Below are 24,007 nucleotides of genomic sequence, written 5' to 3'. Positions count from 1 at the left end.
TTATGTCTGCCTTCTTGTGATTTTGCTCAGGTCCCGTGCCCCCAGCTGGTGGAAGTTCAACAGGCAGTGTTAATGGATATCACACCTGCAAAGGTGAGGCAACTCAGCCAGTTGTGCATACTTTTGAGAGAGTGTTCCTTTATGTTACTGCTGTGAGGCCTGCCAGTGGCAATTGTGTTTGCATTCCCATTGTTCAAAGCAAAGGGTGGATAGGTTCGGGGGAATGAGGAAAAGCGTAAGTTGCTTTGTTCCTAGACCCTCATAGTTGCTTACTTTATGAGTCAGTGGCCATATGGATGGAGGAAAATGGGAAGGTTCTTTCCCACCCATTCCCAAGCCTTCCTGTTGCTTATCTCATCATATTATTTCAAACTTTTTAACTAAGTGCAAATCAAAGATGCATCCAGAACTTTAAAGTCCTCTGATGGCTCTCTAAGCAAACTTGGCAGGAGATGAAGCAACTGCTGATTCTTAGGAAGACAGGAGTTTAAAAGCTGCACATTCAGAACCGAGTAACTGGAGCACAAGGTCCGTATTTCTAACATCCCTTTAGCAGTTCTGAGTTGAAACAGCTCTTTCTAAGGGATGTCACGGAGGGTCAGGTTCTGGAAATCATGAGGTCTCTCTTCTTCCATCACCACTTTTCTTAAGAAAATGGGAGCCTGAGTGTGCAGAAATAAGATACTCCCCCTGAATCACCCCTTTGAGGCTCTCCAAGCAATCTGTACTTTATTCAACTGAACATACATAGATCCTTGATCTAAGGGTATATACGTCCTTAAGGACATGTGTCCTTAAATAAATGCCCTTAGGTATAAGGGCCCTTATACCTCTGCCCATAAGAAAACTAAGTCATTTCTCAGTGCCAGTTGGTTTCTTTTTCTGCCTTAGATCTGACGGAGATCCAGTGTGACGTGTCGGATGTGAATCAGCAGCATGAAGGGCTGGGTGCTGCCTTACGGGAGCGCCTGGAGCAGCTCTCGGACATGTTGGAAAAGATGAGGGCCGCCCAGGAGGAGGTGAACTCTGTGCTGACCTGGTTGGGGGAGAAGGAGCAGGCTTTGAAAGCCCTGGAAGATTCCTGCTCACCTACACAATCGGAGACAATGAGAGCTCAGGCAGAGCATAACAAGGTCTTATTTTCATGTATATATCTATGGAGATCCTGCTCCCTTGCTTTTTTGAGACCATCCATAATAATATTGTTCAGCCAAGCATATGGCAAATTTCTTCTCCTTTTTGTAGCTTTTCCATAGGAGAAGGTTCTCTGTGTGAGGCTGATCTGTCACACTAAGCCGAGTATAAACTCGTTTTATGCCTCCCACGAAAGGATAATGCAGTTATTCAGATGGGTTGAAACGCCATTTTAAAGAGATGTTGTTGTTGTTGTTGTGGGTGTTCTGTGATGAACTCTGGCATTATTGTTGCAAGTGCTGTTCAGGGTGTGCATCTCCAAAGAGCATCCTGAATACTTTCCAAGTGCTGAAATTTGTTTGGAGCAACTGTTCCCAACCGGGGCATCCCTCCAGATGCACAGGCTTCAGGTTGCAGAGTCTGGACCCAGTGAAGGGCCAGAACTCAAAATTTGTAGAACATGGGTGACCTTCCAAGCTGCCATGCACAAGCACCCCTTTTGTGGTCTCATATGACCCCTGGACTGTTAGGCACCAGTTTTTCCAGTCCATTTGAGAAGCAAAATGAGTGCCTTAAGTTTTGCATTTTACCCATTGAAACTCCTCCAGTTTCTCATCTAAGTAGCTGATACTTCTGATTTCAGGAAACCTTAAGACTGCCCTTTCACAAAGCCTAAAATAGGCTGAAAATGTTGTTCCTCACCACTTTGGTCACATCATCACTTTACCAGCAACACCCTCTGCTACCCTTAGAGGGAAAAAGAAATGGAGAGGACAGAAGCTCCGTCCTGGAAAACATTTCCAGCCTTTAACTCACCATCAGTCACCACCACTCTCTGATGTTCTTCTCTTTCGTCTCCTCCTTTCTGAACAGGAGTTTCTAGGTGATTTGGAGAAGAATGCTGTGAAGGTCCAGGCAGCCAAGGAATCACTGTCTGGACTCCTGGAGAAATACCCTGACTCCCCAGAAGCAGGAAACTGGAAGAGGATGTTGGAAGACTTAAGTGCGTAGCCTGGGAATCTTTGAGAAACTCTACAGGGGCTAGTTAAGAATTCAGAACATTGCTGCAGGCCACACTGAGTTTTCTCTAGCTGTCTTTCCCTGTGTAATCCAGGGGGGTGTAGCAGCCCCAGGAGCAGTGAAGAATCTGTAGGATAAAGGAGTAAAACGGGAAGCTCACAATAAGAGCATATTTTTGTGAAATGACTGAATAGAAGTTTCGAAGATGTATAAAGAAACTGGTATCAATAACAAGTTATATATGCTCCATAACATCCTTGGTACCAGCATATTCCCAAAATTAAACCAAACCTAATAATAATAGCAATAATAATAATACAAACTGATAGAGTCTTGGCACATAACACACCAGATTTAACTGCGGTTGAAAAGAAGAAAGTGTGGATAATTGATGTCGCAATACCAGGGGATAGAATAGAAGATAGAGAGCAGGGCCCTTGGGCAGTCAGTCTTGGTGTGAGAAAAGGAAACAAGCAGCATAGATGGGCATATGGGTGCGCCTGTTTTCACCTGAGAGATGTCAGCATTGTTTTCCATGGAAACTGTGCAGAAGAAATTTCCAGGGGTTTATGTCACGTGTTAGCCCTTCCAAATTTTTTCATTTGGGGTTGCATCTTGTGCCAGATGGCCTCTTTTCACCTGTCCCTGCATCTGAAATATCAGCATTGTTCTAAGAATAAAATCACCTTGAGATCTTCTTGAGAAGCCTGTGGCAGGCTGATGTGTGTTTTGAAGGCCAGGCTTGTAAGTGTGTATGGCCTTGGGGGTTCTCCTTTGCCATCTCTAGCGGTAGTTTTTCTTTTTGATGTCTTTTCCATAGCCCACTCTGGTCTATCTCTTTTCTCTGAGTTAAACATAGCTGTGTTTTGGCCAGTTTCCATATCATTTCTTTTCTGGATGAGGAGAGCTAGCACAAAGTTTTCTTCATATGGATGGAGTTGGGCAGATAGGACTGAAGTGTCTGGGTTGATGATCGTTACTTGCCAAGGATGTTACAATTTATGAGTAAGTCGTGCAACTTCCCACCCCTTTTCAAATTGGGACTGTTTGGAAATGTCTCCAAACCAGCCTTGACAGCTATGTAAAGGAGGCCTCTGCCATTCACAGAAGATCAGATGTGCTCTTCTGCTCTGGAGAGGAGATCTCATAGCATAGGTGGAGAGCAGTTATTGGGCATCCACAAGGCCTTAGATCCAATCTCAAGCATCTTTGGCTGAAGAATTACGGATTGCAAACCTTGGGGAGAAGTTTCTCCATCTTTGGCCTTGGGCAGCTGCTTTCAGGCATGGTGGATCACCACCCCTAGCCTGAGGCCCTCAGATACCTTTGCCTACAGTTCCTAGAATCTCCAGAAGGTTCGGCTGAGGCTTGACTTAAGTCAACAACTATTGAGAAGAGGGACACTTAGATACAGCTTCATAAGAATGTGTATTGAATTTGTGTCAGCTCAGCTAAATCTCATGTTTCCACTCCAGACGGCTGGAAACTGTAGCTTTATCAAAGGCCCTGCAATATCATTCAGCATTTCTTGGCCTCTTGCTGAAGAGTAGAAATTGTATTCCTATTTAGACCTGGTGTCCTGCAAATGTTTAAGATTGTAACTTCCGTGATCCCTTACAGTTGGGCATACTGATTGGGCCTAACGAAAGTCCAAAATAACTGGAGGGCACCAGCTTGCCTACCCAACTTAGACTGTATGTAGATTTGCCGTATGTTGAGGTCATATGGAGCTAAAATAAGTAAATGAATGAGTTTATATTTCAGGCAAGCAAACTATCACTTTTGATCTGGGGAGCCATTAATGACAAGTTCAGATACTCTCTTGGGTAAGGGTCTCTGATGAGCCTGGCCTGGAGGTTGCGCTACTTTGAATACTATGCACAGACAATAGAGAATATTTGGAAAAGTTATTTTAATTTCAAATCCAAGCCAAGGTGAAGGTCACATACCAAGGTTATTCCATTGAGGAGGTGGAGAGAGAACTAGGAAAAAAGGAGTCCATTAGACTGCAGTAGGGAAGACTGAAACAAGATGAGTGTGTCTAAGCGAGGACAAAGAACCTTGATGTAAATATTGGCTTGTGCAGGATCTATTCTTCTCAGTGGCCTGGTCCCTCTTTAGCCAATGGCTGTCATAAAAAGATTTGTGGAAGATATATTTCAGTCTTGCATTATGTTGCTGACATCTCGAACCTTGGTGTTTCTGATATTCAGATTCCAGGTGGGCACATGCCAAGCAGGTGACAGAGGAGCGCCAGCAGAAGCTAGAAAAATCAGCCAATGAACTGGCAAGTTTCCAGGAAGCTGAAGGCCAGCTGCGGCCCTGGCTGATGGAGAAGGAACTCATGATGAGCGTGCTGGGACCACTCTCCATTGACCCCAATATGCTGAACGCCCAGAAACAGCAGGTTCAGGTGAGGCCAGCAAAAGTCTCAGTCTCTGCCTTTTTGTGTGCTTGGACTGAGTGGGTGGAGGTCAGCATGGATGGAGTTGGGAGCCAAGGGAAGGGTCTTTCACAGTTTGCCTGATTAAAACACCTCCAACTTCTCTTCAAGCCCTGACAGAGGAAAGGCTCATTTACAAATGTTGGTTTATTTAACGCCTTGCCCATATTTAATTGGTCTCCCTCTTTCTTTGAGAGATAAATCATATCACTAAGAAGTCTGTAGCCAGCCAGCCAAGAGGAAAAAAAGGCTTCTAGCTAACCCACTTGATGCTCATTCTGCCATTTGTTTATATGTTCTGGAGTAGCAGCAGGACAAATAAGGCAGAGGACTGGAATGCCTTAGAAATGCCATCATCCTCCCCAGCATTTCTGAAAAGCTGAAATGTATTAAAAGCTCTATCCCTGCAGTTTCTGTGCAGCAGTTCCAGAAACTCTGCGTTCAGATGGTTTAGAGCTGCCAAATGTGCTTTTAGCTCTGCTGTCAGCCAGTTTAAACTCCTGTTTTTTAATGACTAACTCATTTTGGCTTTTAATTGATTTGTTAGTCAGCATTATGTACATTTTGCACCTCATTAAAAGTGCCTCCTGAATGAAGATGATGATACAGTTTCTAAATATTGCTACTTGTTGCTTGGACTGGATGTTCCTAAGGAACCCTGAAGGTTCTTGGAAGATCATCAGGTGTTCCTCAGACATGTTATGACAGGCAAGCTTGGCTCCCAAGTATGGTCTTCCTCAGTGTGTTGTCTCCCCATTCCCTGAAGTCCCAGTCAACGTGGCTGGGGTTGGTTCTTTGGTCATCATAGTTGGGAAGGATGAGGCTGTAATCCAAAACATTGTGAAATGTAAGTGAATATTGAGTGCATCCTAGGATGCACTTTTGCTTCGCTCAAAGGATATATGAGGGCATCCTCAAAATTGTCAAGTCCCTAACAGCAGTACATGACCAAGGAAGCAAGATTCACACAGAATCTCAATAATCAGGTTGAATGCCAGGAAAAATGAGGTTAAATTACAGAAACTTAGAAACTAGAGAAGTATACTCCAGTCCTCATTTATTAGTGATTACATTCAGGTGAGATTTCTGTGAATTATCTGGTCTTCCTTCTCACAGATTCCCTAATGGGGCTGACATGACAGTTAGAGAGAGAAGGCTGAAATGTCTGTCTGTTCCTCATCTGCCATGTTTTGAAAGCCTCCCTTTTCTTTCCCAGACTCCAAGAATTTCCTTACACACCTTTCATAAGCCAAGAGCCTGCCCTAGGATGTTTTTCAGAATCTTTTGCAATGTGTGGGATTTCATTTTCATGTAATCCATATAAAGAAGAATCCCCCAAGATAAAATACTTGAAAACCACCAATTTATTTCACAGAAAAGGCATCTTAATTATTTTTGTGAAGGGAGGTGTGCTTGCGGCTGTCTTCATGGGTTCCTTAAAATGGTGACTCCCAAAACAGCAAGGCTAATCGCACTATGTTTTCTTTCTTCCCATCAGCTGGACATCTTTAGCTTTTGTTTTAATTAAATCACCCTAGTCCATCACATATATATTTGTGTTGCAGTTCATGCTGAGGGAATTTGAATCTCGGAAGCACCAATATGATCATTTGAATGAGGCGGCCCGAGGAATACCCACCAGCCCTGGTGAACTGTCTCCATCCAACAGTCATCTGCAGGAGGAGCTCCAGGCTATCAACAGGAAGTGGACCAAGCTTATGCAGCGTCTCAACTCTCGTTCCAGTCAAATCGATCAGGCTGTTGTCAAGGGCACTCAGTTCCAAGAGCTGCTCCAGGGATTGTCTGAGAAAGTGAAAGCTGCTGGACAGCGCCTGAGCACCCAGGCCGCCATCAGTACCCAGCCAGAGGCTGTGAAGCAGCAGCTGGAGGAAACAAGTGGAATCCGGTCTGACCTGGAACAGCTGGAAGAGGAGATCACAGAGGCTCAAGTCCTTTGTGAGGAACTCTCTGTTCTCATTGGAGAACAGTACCTTAAAGACGAGCTCCGGAAGCGCCTGGAAGCTGTGGCCTTGCCTCTCAAAGGGCTGGAGGATTTAGCAGGTATAATGTGGGTGGGTTTTCACAGAATTTGAGGTGAACAGTGCCGTCCAATTGAGAGGTGGAATCAAGGCCAGAAGTTGTAGGAAGAGGGCAGTATGCAGTTGGGCCCAGCGGCTTCTAATGTACACATTTCGGTGGCATTAAACTCAGCAGTGTCATTCACACAGGTCAAGCCCTTGTGAATGTTCTTGGAAGAAATGCGTTGGTCATGTTAATGCTGTAGATACAGTACCCAAACAATCTGATGTGTATGGTGCTCCAGGAGAGAGTGCTAGTCCTTATTTTCTTCTAGTCTCAAACAGAAAGAAAACCATACAAGCCAAAACCAAACCACATTATGGCTTAGTATGCCCAGCTAGAGAGGAAAAGCGAAAGAATTCTGACTTCTCCAGTATTGCTCACCCACACAGTGAGTAATGTTATACCTCCCCAAAGGTAGTGTAAGGTATTGGTACAATAAGTCCTAGCATTGCCATAGTTGTTCTTCACGTTCAAATTCAGAAAAACGTATTTTAAAATCTACAAAAATTAGAACTAAATTAACTGTATATGAGTGCCCAGAGGAAAAAGGAACAGGATGATTGGGCTTGAGTCTTTTATGTCTATCTGAAAAAATACAAAACGGCAGCCTATCCCATCCCATTTCAAATGCTTGTATTTCCTACAGTAGCTTGCTTTAAATGTGTATAAATTATTTTTCCTCTGGGACAAGTCCAAAGACTGGTTTATGAGTGCATTGAAAAAAAACGTTTTGTGAAGTGCATTTTCAGCCCTGCATCCCTATCTCTTCCAATTTTTAGGTGACCGGCTGAATCGCTTGCAGACAGCGCTCGCCAGCTCCCAGCAATTTCAGCAGATGTTTGATGAGCTCCATACTTGGCTAGAGGACAAACTGAAGCAGCAGGCACAGAGTGGGCCAATCTCGGCCAAGCTGGAGAGGCTGCAGGCTCAGATTCAGGAGCAGGAAGAATCCCAAAAGAGCCTTAACCAACACAGTGGCTCCTATGAAATGATTGTGGCAGAGGAAGAATCTTTGCTTCTCTCCGTTCATCCTGGGGAAGAGAAAGCAACCTTGCAAAGCCAACTGGTTAGCTTGAAAGCAAACTGGGAGGAGCTGAGCAAACAAATTGTGAGCCGGCACTCCAAACTCAAGGACTGCTTACAGAAGGCCCAGAAATACCAGCGCCATGTGGAAGACCTTTTCCCTTGGGTGGAGGATTGTAGGTCAAAGATGATAGAGTTAGAAGTTACTCTGGATCCAGTGCAACTGGAAGCCACTGTTCTAAGGTCAAAGGCCATGTTGAGTGATGTAGCAAAACGACGCTCCTTTCTAGAGATGCTGAATAGTGCAGCTGACATCCTCATTGATGCATCAGAAATGGATGAAGATGATGTTAGAGATGAGAAAGCTGAGATCAACCAGAAGATGGATGCTATAACAGAAGAGCTCCAAGCCAAGACTGAGTCCCTTGAAGAGATGTCTCAAAGGCTCAAGGAGTTCCAAGAAAGTTATAGGAACATTGAAAAGAAACTAGAAGGGACAAAGCACCAGCTGGAGATCTATGAAGCTCTGGGCCCTCAGGCCTGCAGCAATAAAAATTTGGAGAAACTGAGAGCTCAGCAGGAGGCTCTTCAGGCATTAGAAGCTCAAGTGGATTACCTCAGGAACTTCACTCAGGGTCTCGTGGAAGATACTCCAGATGGGTCAGACTCTTCCCATCTCTTATGCCAAGCTGAAGTTGTCCAGCAAGATTTCATAGGAGTCAAGCAAAAAGTCAATGAATGTTGTAAAATCATGGAAGGCAAACTTGAAGGAATAGGACAGTTTAATAACCATGTTCGGGAAATGTTTTCTCAACTGACTGACCTAGACGATGAGCTGGATAGCATGGGCCCTGTTGGGAGGGACATGGACAGCCTCCAATCCCAAGCAGATGATGTCCATGAATTCCTGGGCAAACTTCAGTGGTTAAGATTGGATATCCAAGCTTCTGAAGAGAAATGCAGACAGATGCTGGACGATGAAGGGAGTCCTGATCTCATAGGGCTGAAACGTGAATTGGAGACCTTAAATAAGCAATGCATCAAACTGACTGAAAGGGGCAAAAGCCGCCTGGAGCAGGTAGATATAACACTGGCTCGTGTCAAAGACTTTTATAACAAACTGAAGGAGATGAACTACATGACAACTGCTGCGGAAGAGAGTGAAGCACTGCAGTGGGTAGTTGGGACCGAGGTGGATGTGATCAACCAGCAGCTGGCAGATTTCAGGGTAAGAACCTTTCCATGCTAAAGGTGTTCCTTGTTTATACTGAATCCAATCTTGAATACGCATGCGGCTTTTTTGAGTAGCGTATCTTCTTCCCGGAATTTATCAGGATAAGTCATTGACTGGCAGGTAAAGTATGGCGGAAAAAATGAGCTTGTTCTTGTCATTCGCCATAGGTGAATTTGCCTTTCGAACAAGTATCCATTGGGCAGTTTTAGGAAAACTCAAGGTATTTTTGTTTAGAATACTTATTTCTAAACTTTAAGTTGAATTTGGCTCCAACAGACATCCTATGTAAAAGGATAAGAGAAGAATAGTTAAAAGCATTGGTGAAAAACAGTTGCACCAATCAATGTTTTAAGAGAGACAAGGCAGCCATTACTTGAGGATGCTGTAATTTGGATACTCACGTAGTAGAGGATTGGACCTGATGGCCTCAGTCGTACTTTCCAACTCTAGGGTTCTGTGATTTGAGTTGGATGCCCGGTCTTTCTAGCTCCATAGAAGAAACCTTGGGACAGAATGGTACTAGCCCTCAGGTCTTTCCAAGCTTTGGAACTGTTGTAGAGGCAAACCCTTTACCCCCAGTAGCTGATTTCATCCTGAGGAAATGGAAGGGAAGATCAGACACAGGGGGCGAGAGGCTTTTTAATTGGTCCTCTTTTAGTGATAACCACTTTGGATCCTCCATGCTATAGAACAAGGATGGCAACCTTCTCAAGTGCTGGGCACAAGAGCGTATCCCTCCAAAATAAATGTATTTTTGAAAAAATAGCTTAAATAGTGCAATAGTGTCACTTCAGGAAACCCACTCCCTGAAGTTTGGCATGATCTCATGTGAAAATGGCAAAATATTGTATGAGAACCTCAGACTCTGGGAATATTTTGAGGTTCTTCCCTAAAGTATCTAAATATCTCATGCAAGAATGTTGAGTTCATGAAATTAGAGCCACTGCGAAAAATGTTTCCCATAGTGGTTCTTCATTTGCTATTGGGGAATATTATGAACTCTACTCTGAGATCTGCCTCACGTCTGCAGCCACTAAGGAAATGCAGTCTTCCACCCAAATGAAGCATGCCTGTATTTGAAAAATGAAATTTCATTTCCCAGATGCAGGTTTTCAAGGAATGGTAAGAAAAGATTTGTAGGATTTGATGGGCAACTAGTAAAAGTCACTGCTCAGTTATTTGCAAATAACATATCTGATTATTTGTTTTCGACTTCCGTTGCAGTTAAGCAAATCTAGCTTATTGAAATCTTGTTTGTGTGAATGGGTATTTATGGGGTGGCCATAAGTCTATTTTAAGCACTAAGGTTGGCATTGTCATGGAACAGTCAAGGCACAAGATGCTTCAAAGGGTGGAGTCAAGCACTCCCTTCATGGGACAGGAAAGTCCAGCTGGAAGCATCCCTCTGAGGTACACCAGCTTGGGATGGTAACTCTTTTCCATCGGGGCAGAGGGGAGCAGCCCAGGAGGAGTGGAACCGGCGCTTCCGTTGCCCCGTGTGTGATAAGTAATGTTGAGCGACTTTCTGGCGGTGCTGTCACGTTTCAGAATGAAGCTGGGCTGGAGGCCGAAGGGAGGTCCGCTGCCCTGCTGAGCTCTCTGCAAGCTGAAACATTGGGAGGAGCAGCTCAGGGCTGCTCAGTGGAACTTACACCTCAGAGGGTTAGGGGCTGGAAATCCTGGGCGGGACCTCTCCCAGGGACTGAGCATTTTCAAGGTCTGGGCCGGGGCACACTTAAGAGCGCCAGGATGGGGTCATGGTTCGTTTAGATCTGTGCTCCCACTTAGGGCTTTTTGTTGTGGTGGTGTTAAATCCAAATTCCCCCGCTGCTATTTTAAAGGGGAGGTTGGATGTGTTCGAACAAGCTGGGATGATGGCTCATTGGCTTCTGGGTTCACTGACCGTTTTGTAGGCGCTACCAGGGGGAACTGCATGTTGTGGAGGGGTGTGTTAAGAAGGGAGGAAAAAGGCTGTCTTTGAGGCAAATTGCAGTTTTTTCAGAGCTACCAAAATAGCGATCATCCCTCTGTGCTTAGAGATGGAGCAGGTGCTCGGTGGGTGGGCTGAGTAATGCACAGGCTCCCAGGATCCTCCTCCGGTCCCTTGGCAGCTCTGTTTTCCCAGCCCTGGAGAGAATCCCTGTATTTCTTCCAGAGCTTGGCCCTCCCAGCAGCACACAGCTTTGTTTCCATTCCTTGGGGGAGTGAAGTGAACCCCATTTTTCTGTGGGGATGCTGCTCAGCAGATCTCTCTTCTCCATGTCTTTGAATGGGCTCCTGGTTTAAACTTCCAGACGCTGTTTTTTAAACTGTTCTTCACATGCAGTTCTTTTTGGACACACGGTTTCCCTCTCTTAAGACCAGGAAGTGCTTTGGTCTGGGGAAAGAATAGAGGTAGAGCTTGTACAGAGTGGAGAGAGCAGAAAGGGGGGCATTTTGGAAGCTCAGCTAGAACAACTTGTACTTGGGGGGAGAGGGGGGGGAAAGCCTATTGGATCCTGCTTTGATGAGATTTTAAAATGTGGTTCAATATGTTGGCAAGAGAAAAGCTACACTTTTTTCTTTGGTGCCATCTCATAAAGCCACTAAGAGGCCTGTAGGTCCTGCTTTGTGATCCAAGAGCTACAGCATCTTGTGCTGAGGGTGTGATCTGGGATTTGCTTAGTGCAGTGGTCAGTAACCCCTAGTTTATATCTCAGTCTTATGCATAAACCCAGCCCTTAGGGCTTGTTCAGCAAGTTACGGTTAGGACAAAATGACAGAAACACACATAGATAGAACCTATTTTCCCCATTTTTCCCTAGGTTTGGAAGGATTTATTGATTTTAATAACTATTTGGGGACAATACTACATTTTCATTGTGTTTCCAACCTCAAAATGCCAAGGAATAATGCAGTTAGTTTTCAGTCCCTGTGCTGATGGGGTGCTTGGGCTGCAAGGAGGGCTCTGGGGTGCCACATGTGGCCCTAGGGATCCAGGCTGTGGACACCCATCTCTCCTCTCCTTTTTCCAGCAGCCCTGTCAGGGAGGGAAGGCTTCTGACCTCCTGTGCTCTGGCCCCCACCTTAAGACACAGAGCCCCGTTCTTGCCTCTGATTATTTGGGGGCCCACCCCATCCCCGCAGGTTGCAACCCCACCAGGGAGGGCCAACACTACTTCACTGGCCACCCAGAAATGCTCGAAAGAGCAATAGTTTCCTGTTTGAGAGCTCGTCTTCCCAACAATGGCCGGCTTTGTTGTGAAAGGAAGAAGGAAAGTCCTGTTTGAAAGGCATTCGGCAACTGAACTGACCACAGCCCCAGCCCTCTCCTTGTCAAGTCTGTTCAATTGCCATCCTTTGCCAGCTTTGTCTAAAAGTCGAAGAAACAAAGGCCAGTACCCAGAAGGGGGATGAAAGAGAAGGCAGATTTTCCAGGTGGCTTCATTTAGCCCAAAAGCTGAAAAACACCTGCCTGCTCTTGGCAGAACAGGAGCTGGGCAAACAATGGAAACATTGAGTGGAGGCGGACACGAGGCAGAAGGAAGAAAGGGTTGATTCAGAGTTTCCTCCCCTCACCCGCCCATCACCTGTGCAGACTCTGTGGCAGGCAGGGGAGATTTTTCTGAATGGTTCCTGCACTATTCACGTTTTCTCTAAAAAAGAAGTCTGTGCATTATGCAAAGGCTGCTGACAGAGTGGGCCAAAGCTGACCCAATTCACAGAAAGCTCCTCCTCCTCCTCCTCCTCCTCCTCCTCCTCCTCCTCCTCCCTTCCCCCTTTCCCCCCTCCTCATGTTTTGGTTAAATACTCCCAATATATTTTGTTCAATGGAAGAATAAATCTCCACAAGAACCCTAAAAGGAGATCAACCCAAGGAGATCAGGTAGAAATAAAAGCAATGAGGAGTCGTGACTATAATCCACAAAAGCTTTTGCAGTAATCAGTGTGTAGTTTTTAAGGTGCCACCAGGCTTTGCTGTTTTCCTTCTGAAAAGCTAACTTGACAACCCCTCTGGAAATGAGTGGAAGTCTTAATAGTTTGGGGAGAGGTGCCCATATTGTGTCCCACACAATCCCTTTCCATAAGTTTCCCCAGAGGTAGAATTGCACAGTTCTATGGTTTCAGCTGGATAACAGTGTTCCCTGTAATCTCCCTGTTTTTTCATCCATCTCCCTTGATTGTATTATTCATAAAGCTTTTGTAAAGTGTTTGAATAGCCCTAAATGAACAGGATCCTCCCACCCGCCATCTTAGCCTCCTTCCCAGCCTGTTGTCACTTTCAGTATCTTGGAAATAATTACTTGAGCCTAGATCAGCCTTGTCCAGCTGGAAGCAATCTCGTGAGTGAGGGGCATTGTTACTTTCTAAGGTTCCTTTCCTTCTTCCTCACCCATCCCTGTGCTAACTTTCATGCAAGTGTTGTCGTGTTTGGGAAGAGTATCACACGTGATTTTTGGACACTGCCCTTCCAAGCTCCGAAAGGAAATCCTGAAGCCTTTTGGCAGCTGCAGTGTTTCTGTCTGCTCTGAGAAAGTGACTCAACAGGTTTGTCTCCAACAGTCCTTCTGAATAACAATTCCTTATGTTTATGCAGTGCCTTTTGAAAAAAGATGTGGTCCGATTCCGTCCGTTGAGCAAACATGATGCAGAGGAGGTCACCTTCAGGAATTAGAAGTTGATTTTGTACCTTTAGGCCATGAAATACTGCATTATCTGCTGTGATCGTGGTCTTGGTGTGAGTGCACAGGTTAGATTCAGTTACTCTGGATGTTTGATTCCTTCCCGGACCATGCATAGGAGAGTTCGTGGCTATATGTTGGGACCCTGCTGACTCTCAGTCATCGCTCTCCATGTCCCTGGTTGCCTCTGTGATATCTCTTTGGACACTTACTAATGTGCCATCCAAAGGGACTAACTCTTGGGGGGCTGCAGAGGAAAGGGCCTTTTGGAAAGGCTCTGATTGGCTCCTTCAGCAGTTGGCCTATTCCTGGTTGGTACCCATGATTATTAGAGCACCCCTCTTCGTTATTGCCAGGATTCAAAGCCACTTTTTTTCCTTGTTGCTTTTCCTAAATACTTGGGAGAATGAAGTGGCAAACCCATTTTGAAGTGGGAATTTCAGAGCAGATCTCATGCTTTTTCCTACCTGTTAAAATAACAGAACAGCAAGTTGCTTAGGAAATCTAGGACAGATGCAAGAGCATTCTTCTCTGTACAACACTTAATGTTCTTGTGGGATTTGCCACAAGAAGTGGTGGTGGCAGCTTTTTAAGAAAACAAAACAGAACATATTTGGCCACAGGGCGCCAAGGATAGGCAGGGCTATTGTTTTCATGACCAGTTACAAGCTTCTCAAGGATGGGTATCCTCAGTCCACCGTGGAAGGCAAGAAGCCAGGCTAGATTGCTCTGCCCCAGCTCTGGGGCACTGTTGCCGGGTACTGATCTCTCTTTCCCTTGAAACAGCGAGGGGGCGGGAGAGGTGTTTCATCAGGCAAGATACCCAGTGACTTTCATTGCAGAACATGGATTTGAACCTATGCTCCCCACTTGCTTGTTGCTTTGAAACCCTCACCTCTTATTTCTGATGCAGCACTCAGGACGGTGGGAGGAGAGAAGGGCACCTTCCTGTCTCATGGTGTCTTCGTTGTCCCCATCTTCCGGAAGAGCAAGGGGACTCCAGGAGAAAGATTAGGCCCTTGTATCTTTCTTGGTCTGCCTCCTTGCCTGATCAGGTGGCCCATCTGGATGTATTTTTAACCCTTCCATAATGTGCCCTGGCTCCTTCCAGTCCAGTTTGGAACAGCTGGGGGTGGCTAACTATTTTGTTCTCCTTGTTGGAAGCTTTCCAAGCCCACTTGAAAGGTTGCTGCTTCTGCTACCAGCTTGGTATTTTGAGCATTGGCGTCCCCCAGTAAAATACTTCTCATTGCACAGCAGTTTGCTCATTCTTCTGACATGTTATCCAAGAGTTACAGGGCACACCGTGAGATCTGGAGTGGAGGGCAGTCCTGTCCAGAAGCAGAGCTTGGACCTGGGAGACAGGCATCCAGGCCCAAGCTGGCCAAGGGTCCAGGTGCTCATTTTAACTCAGCATGCCTGTTTCTCCAGATGCTTCTCCCTGGATGCTTCTCCCTACCTCCTCCCTTTTGCCTCTGATGATGGAAGTGAAAAGACTGTCAAGATGCACATACATGCATGCACATGTGGATGTGGATTAAACTTGGTATTTTATATCCAGTCCAGTGAACCTGAGAAAAGGCAGCATACCTTGGACGCTGGGCAGAACTGGGGCACTGGTACGCATGGAGATTAGTTCTCCATCTGCCCAATGGGAAGGAGAGGACAAACAGGATGTGCTGTGCATATTAATAGGCCTTCATAATAATAGAAGACCAAAATGAATTAGGCCTTAGTCAATGCACTTGACTACTGAGTTTAAGCTGCGGTGGAACTGGGGCTCTCCCAGATGAATTGGTTTCTCCTCTAGAGACTGGTGATATCTGGATTAAGGGGAGGGAGAGCAGGGTGAAATGTGGTCTCGGGGTGGCTGCTGGGATTCCTTGCACAAACACCCAGTCTTTCACTTTTGAAACAAGAGTCCTCTCCCCAATTCCTCAGAAGGGTTCTGCCAACCCGTACCCCCATTCTTTCTGTGGTGGAGCAGAAGAGTACAGAGACATTGGCACGGCCCAACATGCCCTCATTTTTAAAAGCTCTAATAAAATGAATCTGAATAAACTACCTCTGTTGCACACACATGCACACAAGCACTCTTACGCCCATTTCTCCTTCTTGAGCTCCTTGCTCCATCTGCGTACACAAAGTACAACATGTCTAACCCACAAAGGAGAAACACTGAGGTGGCAGAGTGTTTCTTCATGTCATGCTTCCTCTGAATGTGTGAATGTGTGAACGCTGTAAATAGATTGGTGTCCTGAGATGTTTGCCAGCTTCAGCAAGAAGCCCTCATGTGTTATGTCAGGCAACACCATTCTTGTTCCAGAGGAATACAGGAGAAGAAGGCGACGGGGGCCCAGGGCCAGCTGCCAGGCCAGAAGCTGCATCGGCAGAAGAATGTTGCCCCTATTTGTCTTGTGGCACAACTTGGACCTTGGGCAGGTTGCCCGTGTGTGGGCCAGCTAAGCTAATGGTTGAGCTGGAGTGTGCTGAGATTTAAGCCAAGGGGGCTCTCTTGATCAGCCTCTATAGCTGGCTTCCCAGCGCAGGTAGGGTTTGTAGTAACCAGCTTGCAACCAGGAAGCTTCGCCAAGTTCCATTGTGGCCAGCCTTCCTGTTGTAGAAATCCATCAGCAGCTCAGCTGGCCAAGGGCAGGGTGTGTCCCAGAGCAGCTGCAAGCAGTGGGCTCTTTGGCACGTCAGGCAGAGCATCTGTTTACTCACCCGCTCCATGGAGCTGCCTCTATATCTGGTCTTTGTCAATTTTAAGTAGCAGACTGGTCACTGATTTGCACGATCTTTTGTGGGGAGAAGGCTGCATTTGAGAGGTTAACAAGAAGAAGGAGCTGATGGGCTGAAGGCCAGAAGTAAAGACTATCTTTGTTTACATTTTTATTGCATTTCCTCCCCGCTTTTTTCTGAGAGTGCAAGGTAGTTTGCTCAGAGAGAGGAACTCCTGATAGAAGATTGCCTTAAGGGTTCTGTAATCCTGGGAGCAGTGCTGACCCACTCCGGGCACTTAGGTCTGAACCCCAGCGAGGCAGACACAGCCCACCAGCCACAGAGAGGGGCCTGCTGGGGCTTCCAAAGGCATCCTCTCTCCTGCTAACTGCAAAATGGCTAAGTGATCATGGCAAATGCTGCAGGAACTCTCCAGCCCCACTTGTTTGGGGCAAGTGGAGCTTCTTGGAAAATGTTGCAGACTAGCTACAGATTTTGGGGGGTTTGCAGGGATGCTAATGCATCCTCTGCCCACCCTCCGTAAGAGAGACACAACTCCTGGTCCAGGACTAAGGGCCCAGCAAGAAGGTGGTCTCAAACTTGCTGTGAGCAAGCAGGTAAAGAGAATTGCCTGGTCCAGTCTGGTTGGGTGGGATTATCCCATTTGCCTTTGTCTGGACACCCTTGAAGGCAAAGCATTAGCCACGCATCCAAGAAATGTGTTTTTCCCCTCAAAGCTTGTGGGGGGGGGGGGCATTGTTGGATCTAGACTGGAAGATGCTGAATGGAAAGAGAAAGATAAAGTAAATCCCTTGTTTTCTGAGCACTGACAAGGTGAGCAAAGGAGGGAGTTAAAATAAATGGTACAGATTCTTCCTCTTCCATTGGAACAGCAGATCTGAAGGTGCAGCTTTAAGCATTTTATTAGCATAATCGCAGCTCAATACCAGGATCGCTTTAATGCCAAGGATTGCTGCCAGGAGCCAGGAGCTGGAGGGCAGAAGGGGCTTCACAGGAAATGCCTGATCCTGGGCCTGTCACGCCTTCATTAACATAATGCTGGAACAAATGATAGAATGCAATTGATCCTGGTGTCTGGACGGACAGGAATGCATTGCTGCAGATTCGTGATTTGTTGAGAGCACCTTCTCCTGACTCCTGGGGAAAGGAAGTAGACGGGCTCTGAGCCTTCCTATTCTCCTTGTCGGCTCTCCAGAGGCATCCTGGGGATGAGGACGCAGAACTAAACAGGACCTCAGGCAGGACCCCTTCTTATCCCACGGGGTATCCCAATTCCCCACCCCCCACCTCCAGTTCTCCTGCATCCTATTCCAGGCTGTTCTTTCTCTCTAGCGATGGGAAATTCTCATCAGAGGTGGTCAAAGTGAACCTGTGCCAAGGTCTGTGAGAATCTGAGCTTAGCAGCTGGAGCCACTTCAGCCTTGGCACGGGTGTTTGTGTGTGTGCGACTGAAACCCCAGGAGCAGCAATGTCTCTGGGCAAAGGCAGAGGGCCTTCTCACCACAGAGTCACCTTCCCCCCCACCCCACCCCAGGAGGTGAGCTAAAGGATACCGTTTACCTACAAGGAAGACAATCTTTACTTCTGAAGCAGGGAAAACAATCCCATCTCCACAGAACGGACATCAGAGGCTACTTCCAGAGAGCAGACTCCGTGGGCACTCTCCGCTCCTTGGGGCCGAAGTGAGGGCAGCCTTTCCCTCTTGCCCGGTTATCCCTCCACTCCCTGCAGCCTCATCTCTGGCCGATCTTGTTCCCCCCTTTCTCTTCCTTTTGTCAGGGCAGCCTCCCTTCCCCGTCTCTGTCCCCCTTTTCTTCTTTTGGCTGGAAGAAGGAGAGGACGTGGAGGTCGTTGGCGTATGCAGATCAGGGATCGGTTAATTTTAAAAATAGAGTGCCTTATTTTAGTAGCATTTAGTTACTAAACCCATTAATTTTTTCTCTTGCCCATATCCTTTTTCAGAGCATGGCTCCGTATCTGTACATATAGCCACATCTGTGTCACATCTGTGGAGAGAGAGAGAGGGGTGGTTTCAGTTAGGGTTGGGAACCTTAGGTTGACAAAGTGGGGAACCAGGACATTGCACAGGGTCTATATTTATGCATAGATTTTTTTCCTGCCTAGTCTTTATTTTGGAGGGGGGTCATTTTAAATTCAGTCATCTTCCTTTTGGGTAAATGTGTTGATGTCTGGGGCCCTACAATTTTAAACATCAAGTCTTGGGAAAGTGGTTTGTGCTGCTTACTTCCAGCTGCTAACTTGCATTAAGAGGGACCTAAAAATATCATTCAGATTATTCTTCTTGATGCAGCATGTGAGTTGTTGCCTGGAGGAGCTGTCACACAGCTATTTGGGGGGGGGGCACTGTGGGGTTGCAAAGGGGTAGCAACATTGGAGTTGAGGCTTGAGGCACGGCCCCTCAGCAAAACACAGGTTGCGCCTCAGTCTTTTCCACACCCAATGAGCATGGACGATGTAGGGCTCTGACTTTTGCTGAAACCTGGGAGCATGACATTCAGGCCTCCCCCACCCCCCACAACGGTTTCTTCAGCTCTCATTTGAGAAACACCAACGTGCAGGCGAGGATTATGGCTTCAGTTGGTTTAATCAGTAAATCCGTCAGCTCAAACTTCTGTTGATGTTTGAGAAACAAATTTTAATTAGCAGAGCTCTTGTAGTTCAGAGACCTGCTTGCTTCTGTGGTGACCTTATTTTGATTCTGGATTTTGATTCTTTGCAGCAGGGGGGAAAAAAAGAAATTGCCTTTCCATCCCATAATACAACTCTTTTTTTTTTTTTTAAGGAATATTACTGTCAACAACTCAAAGAAACAATATTGAGGTTTGGTACTAAGTAACATGCAATTGACTGCCTGCCTCCTCAGGGATTGGTGTGAATATTTTAATCAATTAGTGGGCCTCCTTAATTTCAGGTTGTATGATTAATTTATGCAAGAGCTTACCAGAGCACAGCCTCTACACCTGGTGTTAGACTAGTGACTTAGTCCTGGAACATGTGAATAACTTGTACATTACAAAACATTTCTCCAGCAGAGATGAGCTAGCTCTGCAGCCAGGCAACAGCTTATCAGCAGGCCTGAGTTCCAGCCCCCGTTTTGAAAAATATTTTCTGAAAAGGCTCCTTTCTGTACAGTCTTTGGCACTGAATGATAACAGAAGCCTTCATATGCAGGTGGACCTGGGTTTTGTTGAATTATCCTTGAGGTTCTTTGCTTAGCAGCTTGATAATAGTCTAGGTTATTGATACATTGTGAATGGAGCAAGGAGGCCACTGGCTTGTTCCCTCTCTCTCACGCTTACGCTGTTTTTTTTTAATTTGTCGCTAGGAGATACAGAGTTGGGTATGTTCATTTTCAAGTAAATATAGCTCAGCATCCCATCTGGCTGCTTAACAGATCTCTCTGCATATCACAGACAGAAATACAGAATGAACTAAGGTTGATAGGCCTGTTTCAGAAGTGCTTGCAGGAGCTAGTGGATTCACAAGGATTCCAACCATAGTTGGAAGAAGGCTTGTCCTCACCAGTGTCTTAGAATGTCCTCAAAATGGTCACAGAGGGTTGACCTCCGTCTTCTTTGAGAAGATGCTCAAAACCTGCTTCCGTTCAGTTGGAAAAGTGGAATAGGAGCTGAGAGTGCAAGGCCAGGCTTGATCAATGATGAGCTCTGTCTTTGTCCTGGGATTCACTTGGCCAGGAAATGTGCTTTTGTTAAAAAGAACAAAAAATCATGTTCTCTCTCTGATGCAGGAAGAGAACTTTCTGGCTTGCTATTTTGACCATTTTTAGTTGGGGATGTGTTCCTTCTCTGGACTGAGGGAGGATCTGCAAACCATAGTGTAAACATGAGAATCACCATAGAAAAGAGAGTGAAGGGATAAATCCCAGGATTCCCTCACCTGTCACTTGCCATCTCCATCCTCCAGAGGGCAGGTTGATCTCCTGCTGCCACTCAGAAACTTCATTGAATAAAATCCCATTCTCCCCCCATTCTCCCCCCAGTCTCTGGAGGCTTTCTTCTTCAGGATGGTTGGTCCTGGGTTCAAATAAGCGGTACAAAGCTTTTTGCACTTTGGGGCATTTTGTTGGTTTGGGTTGTGTTTCTTTTTCATTATTCTCTCTTCTGTGCACCCCAGGGAGTATCACTGTTGTGACGTTTCCCATCCAAGCCAATCACTTCAACCCTTCCCTTCCCCACATTCTGGGGCTGGGCTGGTAGAAGGTAGGGGAAGAACCCATGGAGGCATAGGACACTAGGGCTGTTCTCTCTGGGAGCTGGAGAAGAAAACCAACTTTAAGTCAAGTTGTTGGGGCTTCGTCTTCAGTTTCTTTCCTCTGCCTGCTAGGCTAGGTTGAAAGAGCAAGAAAAGTCATCAAAAGTTGAAGACCCCAACTTTATACAGCAAGCTTAATTCTTGCAGATGGAAAGTAGCAGGTTGGAGTTAGTCTCTTTTGAAGGATACCTTGGCTGAAAGCTGCAGAGACCTCCAGAAGAGCTAGCAGGGCTGCCCTTCTCTCCATCTAGTTTTTGGCATAGGTCATCCATCAAGATAGCTAAACCAGTCTCATTGCCAATCCTGGCTGGAAGCCTAGTTGAAATGGTACCAGATGTTCATCTTAATTCTGGTTGGAAACCTACTGTGGGTAGACTGAGAAGAACTACATACTTAGGGAGTGTAATCGCTCTGAAGCCTGCCAGTTCATTTTTAATTGGTTTAATGCCAAAATAGATAACTTTGCAGAAGTTCTGGGACCTGTCCTGTTGATGTGCACCGTAATGAACAGGTTGTAGACTCTGTTGGCAAGAGGGAATCAAAAGATGTGCAGTTATTTTTTTATCTCCTTTGGGAAGAAGCAGGTAGCTCTGGTGAAGGTTTGAAGGTTGTTTGCTAATCATTCTGGAACATGACCATTTTTGACTCGGATCTTGACTTGAGATATGAACTCTGTTTCCAAAGGATGGTTGCATGGATTCCTGTTTTGTGTACTTCAAGAAGGATTCTGTGGCTAAAAAGAGGCTGAAACCAATTCTGTCCAGACTGTTCAGGATAATTTATAGAACTGGCATATACATGGAGGAGCCCACCAAAAGAATTGTGGTACATTCCCTGAGGGTTGCTGCCCTCTGCTGAATATTGGGAAGTTCTTCCTCTTCAGATTTATTCATTTGATTTATCTCCTGCCTTTTCTCCAGATGTTCAAAGCAATTGACATCCCTTCCTTCATTTTATCCCCTATGCAAGAGAGTGCCAGGCCCAAAGTGAGTTTCCATGGCTGACCGTGGATTTGAACCAGGGTCTCCCTGGTCCTAAGCCAGAATCTTGGGCCCCACATCACCTGAGGTTGACAGAGCAATAATGTGGCTGTATGTGCCCATATTCTCCATGAATTACAGAATGGGGGTACTGGTTTTGGAAACTGGCATGTGCAGAACATCTTCCTCAGTAAAAACCTCAAAACTAACCATGAATTGGGACATACTACTAGGAGAATGGAGACCTTCTCTGCTTCTGAGAGAAGAAGGATTGTCTCCACAAAAAGTTACTTTTCTTAAGAGAGACGAGGGCTTGAGCTGAACTTTATTCTAATGGAATCAGTTCAACCATCAGATCAATGGGCACTGGTAGGGTTTGTCCCTGAACCGTCTTCTCTGGGTTAGTTCTTAGGACATTGGTTAACCCCTCCAGCATGGGTTAGGATTAAGGTTGCTGTCTCTCAGCCCAGCCTATCTCACAGGGTGGTTGCTGCTGGGAAAATCTGGAGGATTCCTTTGTATGGTGCCTTGAGCTCCTATAGGAAGCGGGGGATATAAATCTAGCCAGTACGGAAAGGAACACTGCAGTGTAACAACAAAGTGTAACTGCTCTTCAGCATGTAGGTTTTTCCAGAAGCTGTTTAAGCCGTACTTTTGGTCAGTGCCACAGTGCTAAAGGGGAAGAGCAGAGCCCTGGAGCAAGAGGGCCCTCTGTATGGCTGGGATCACAGTCAGATACCCTGGCACACACTTTTGTCGTGTCCCTTCATGGCTGCAACCAGGAGCCATTTGGTCCCCACAGGCATCTCTGCACAAGGCTTCCCATTGTCATGGGGAGGGGGGAGGCAGTGAGTCTTGAGGCCCCTTGTCCTGCCACTGCCACCACTCACAGAAGACGCATCCAGCAGGCGAGCGGCCACGACCCTTCGGCCAGCTGGCGGGAGCTCAGTTCCGCAATGGAAGTATCTTGGAATAAAGTTCTCCTACCATACCTTAATGGGTGTGGTGGTTAAAAAATATCCCAAACTCTTAGCTACCAGACATAACATTTTAGGCATCACTCCAAGGGAAGAGGGTGGAATGGGAAACCTTTGACCCCCTTCTTGGATAGTGGCATTTTGTGTCTCTTGGAGGCGCCTGGAATTTTTCCAAAGCTGGTGAAGAAAAATGGTTTTGAATGCAGGCCAAATCCAAGCAAATATTTCAGGCTCAGGATAGTTAATTTGGGAGGTGAAGGTGCCTGACAGACCAATTGGTCCCAATCTCATTAAATTCAGATTGTTTTGGTGTCAGAGCAAGCAGAGAAATAGACCTTTTTCTGAAGGAGAGAATGTGCTGGCACTCCTTTTGCTGGCATGTGATCTGGTGAGGAAACAGCAAAAGAATTTCTGGCTGCAAACCCAACACATTGGTGTTTTCGGGGGGGGGCACACACGGAATTCCTCAGATTTTTTCCTACAGGAAGGCCGAGGAATGTTCAAACGGGCCCGCGCAATTTGAACGGCCCGAGTGGTGGCGCGTTGAGGCTCTGCTTCTGGGACCGTTGGGACAGATTCTCTGCAGCCGCACCCAGCTGCTCCCTCCCTCGCACAACTGCCGGGCAGGGCTGCCTGCTGGCCGTTGGAGCCAAGCCAGGGAGTGGCGAGGGGGCGGTGGAGCGTGGGTGCAGGGCAAAGGCAGGCCGGGCCAGAGGGGGGTGAAGAAGGGGCACCAGGAGTCCTGGAGGGAAACATTGGCCCAGCGGGTGGATGGCGCACCTGGATGTGCTGGCGATTTTACACCCAGACTGCTGCCACTGGATCATCTGGATCATCTCCACTTGGCCCAACAGCCCTTCGCTCGGAGCAGGGTTCTCTGCGTCTCACAGGCAGTTCTCTCGTTGCCACGCTACCTGCCTTGCGGGAGAGATTGCCTTTTAACACCAGCTGGAGTAACTCCAGCCCGTCTTGCAGCAACTGCTCCGTGGGTTTTGCGTAGCACCCTATGATTTGGCAGGCTTGGGTCAAGTGGGGGAGGGGATCTGTGGGGGGGCAGTGCTCTATGCTGGCTGCATTCAGACCCGGTGTGATTCTGTTCAGGGGAATTTGTTTGTTTGTTTGTTTGTTTGTCAAATTTCTCTGCTGCCCATCCTGCGTTACGGCAACTCTGGGCGCCTATCAGCCATGCGGTGCTTCCAGCAGGTTATGCCATCCCCTCTCTGGTAACTAGACAAGCGCATTTGCAAAGGAGAGGAGCTGCTTCAGCTTTTTTAGAGATGATTTTCGCATCTCTATTAAGGGTTGTTCACCTGAAAGGCGATTGGTTGATTATGCACCATCAAGTCGCTGTGGAGTCGTAGCTATTAGATAGATAGATTTTCTCCAGAGGATCTGCCCCTAACCTGGTCCTTCAGGTC

At 46.5% G+C, this 24,007-nt stretch overlaps 2 protein-coding genes across 2 annotated transcripts in view; one reads left to right on the top strand and one right to left on the bottom strand.

The window, feature by feature from the left end:
- Positions 1 to 24,007, bottom strand: part of PPIE (peptidylprolyl isomerase E) — a 338,541-nt gene that overhangs the window by 216,551 nt on the left and 97,983 nt on the right. The window lies entirely within an intron of this gene.
- LOC134503080 (microtubule-actin cross-linking factor 1-like) overlaps positions 1 to 24,007 on the top strand; it is a 272,573-nt gene that overhangs the window by 188,276 nt on the left and 60,290 nt on the right. The window contains exons 47-52 of the mRNA XM_063311709.1: positions 31 to 93; positions 892 to 1,133; positions 2,008 to 2,137; positions 4,368 to 4,567; positions 6,163 to 6,658; positions 7,459 to 8,930. Of these exons, the coding sequence (XP_063167779.1) occupies positions 31 to 93; positions 892 to 1,133; positions 2,008 to 2,137; positions 4,368 to 4,567; positions 6,163 to 6,658; positions 7,459 to 8,930 (2,603 nt within the window). The remainder of the gene's footprint in view (positions 1 to 30; positions 94 to 891; positions 1,134 to 2,007; positions 2,138 to 4,367; positions 4,568 to 6,162; positions 6,659 to 7,458; positions 8,931 to 24,007) is intronic.

This window comes from Candoia aspera, chromosome 10 (assembly GCF_035149785.1).
Source record: "Candoia aspera isolate rCanAsp1 chromosome 10, rCanAsp1.hap2, whole genome shotgun sequence".
Taxonomy (NCBI): Eukaryota; Metazoa; Chordata; class Lepidosauria; order Squamata; family Boidae; genus Candoia; species Candoia aspera.
The sequence above is the reverse complement of the archived record's forward strand: the minus strand, read 5'-3'. Positions and strand labels throughout refer to the sequence as shown.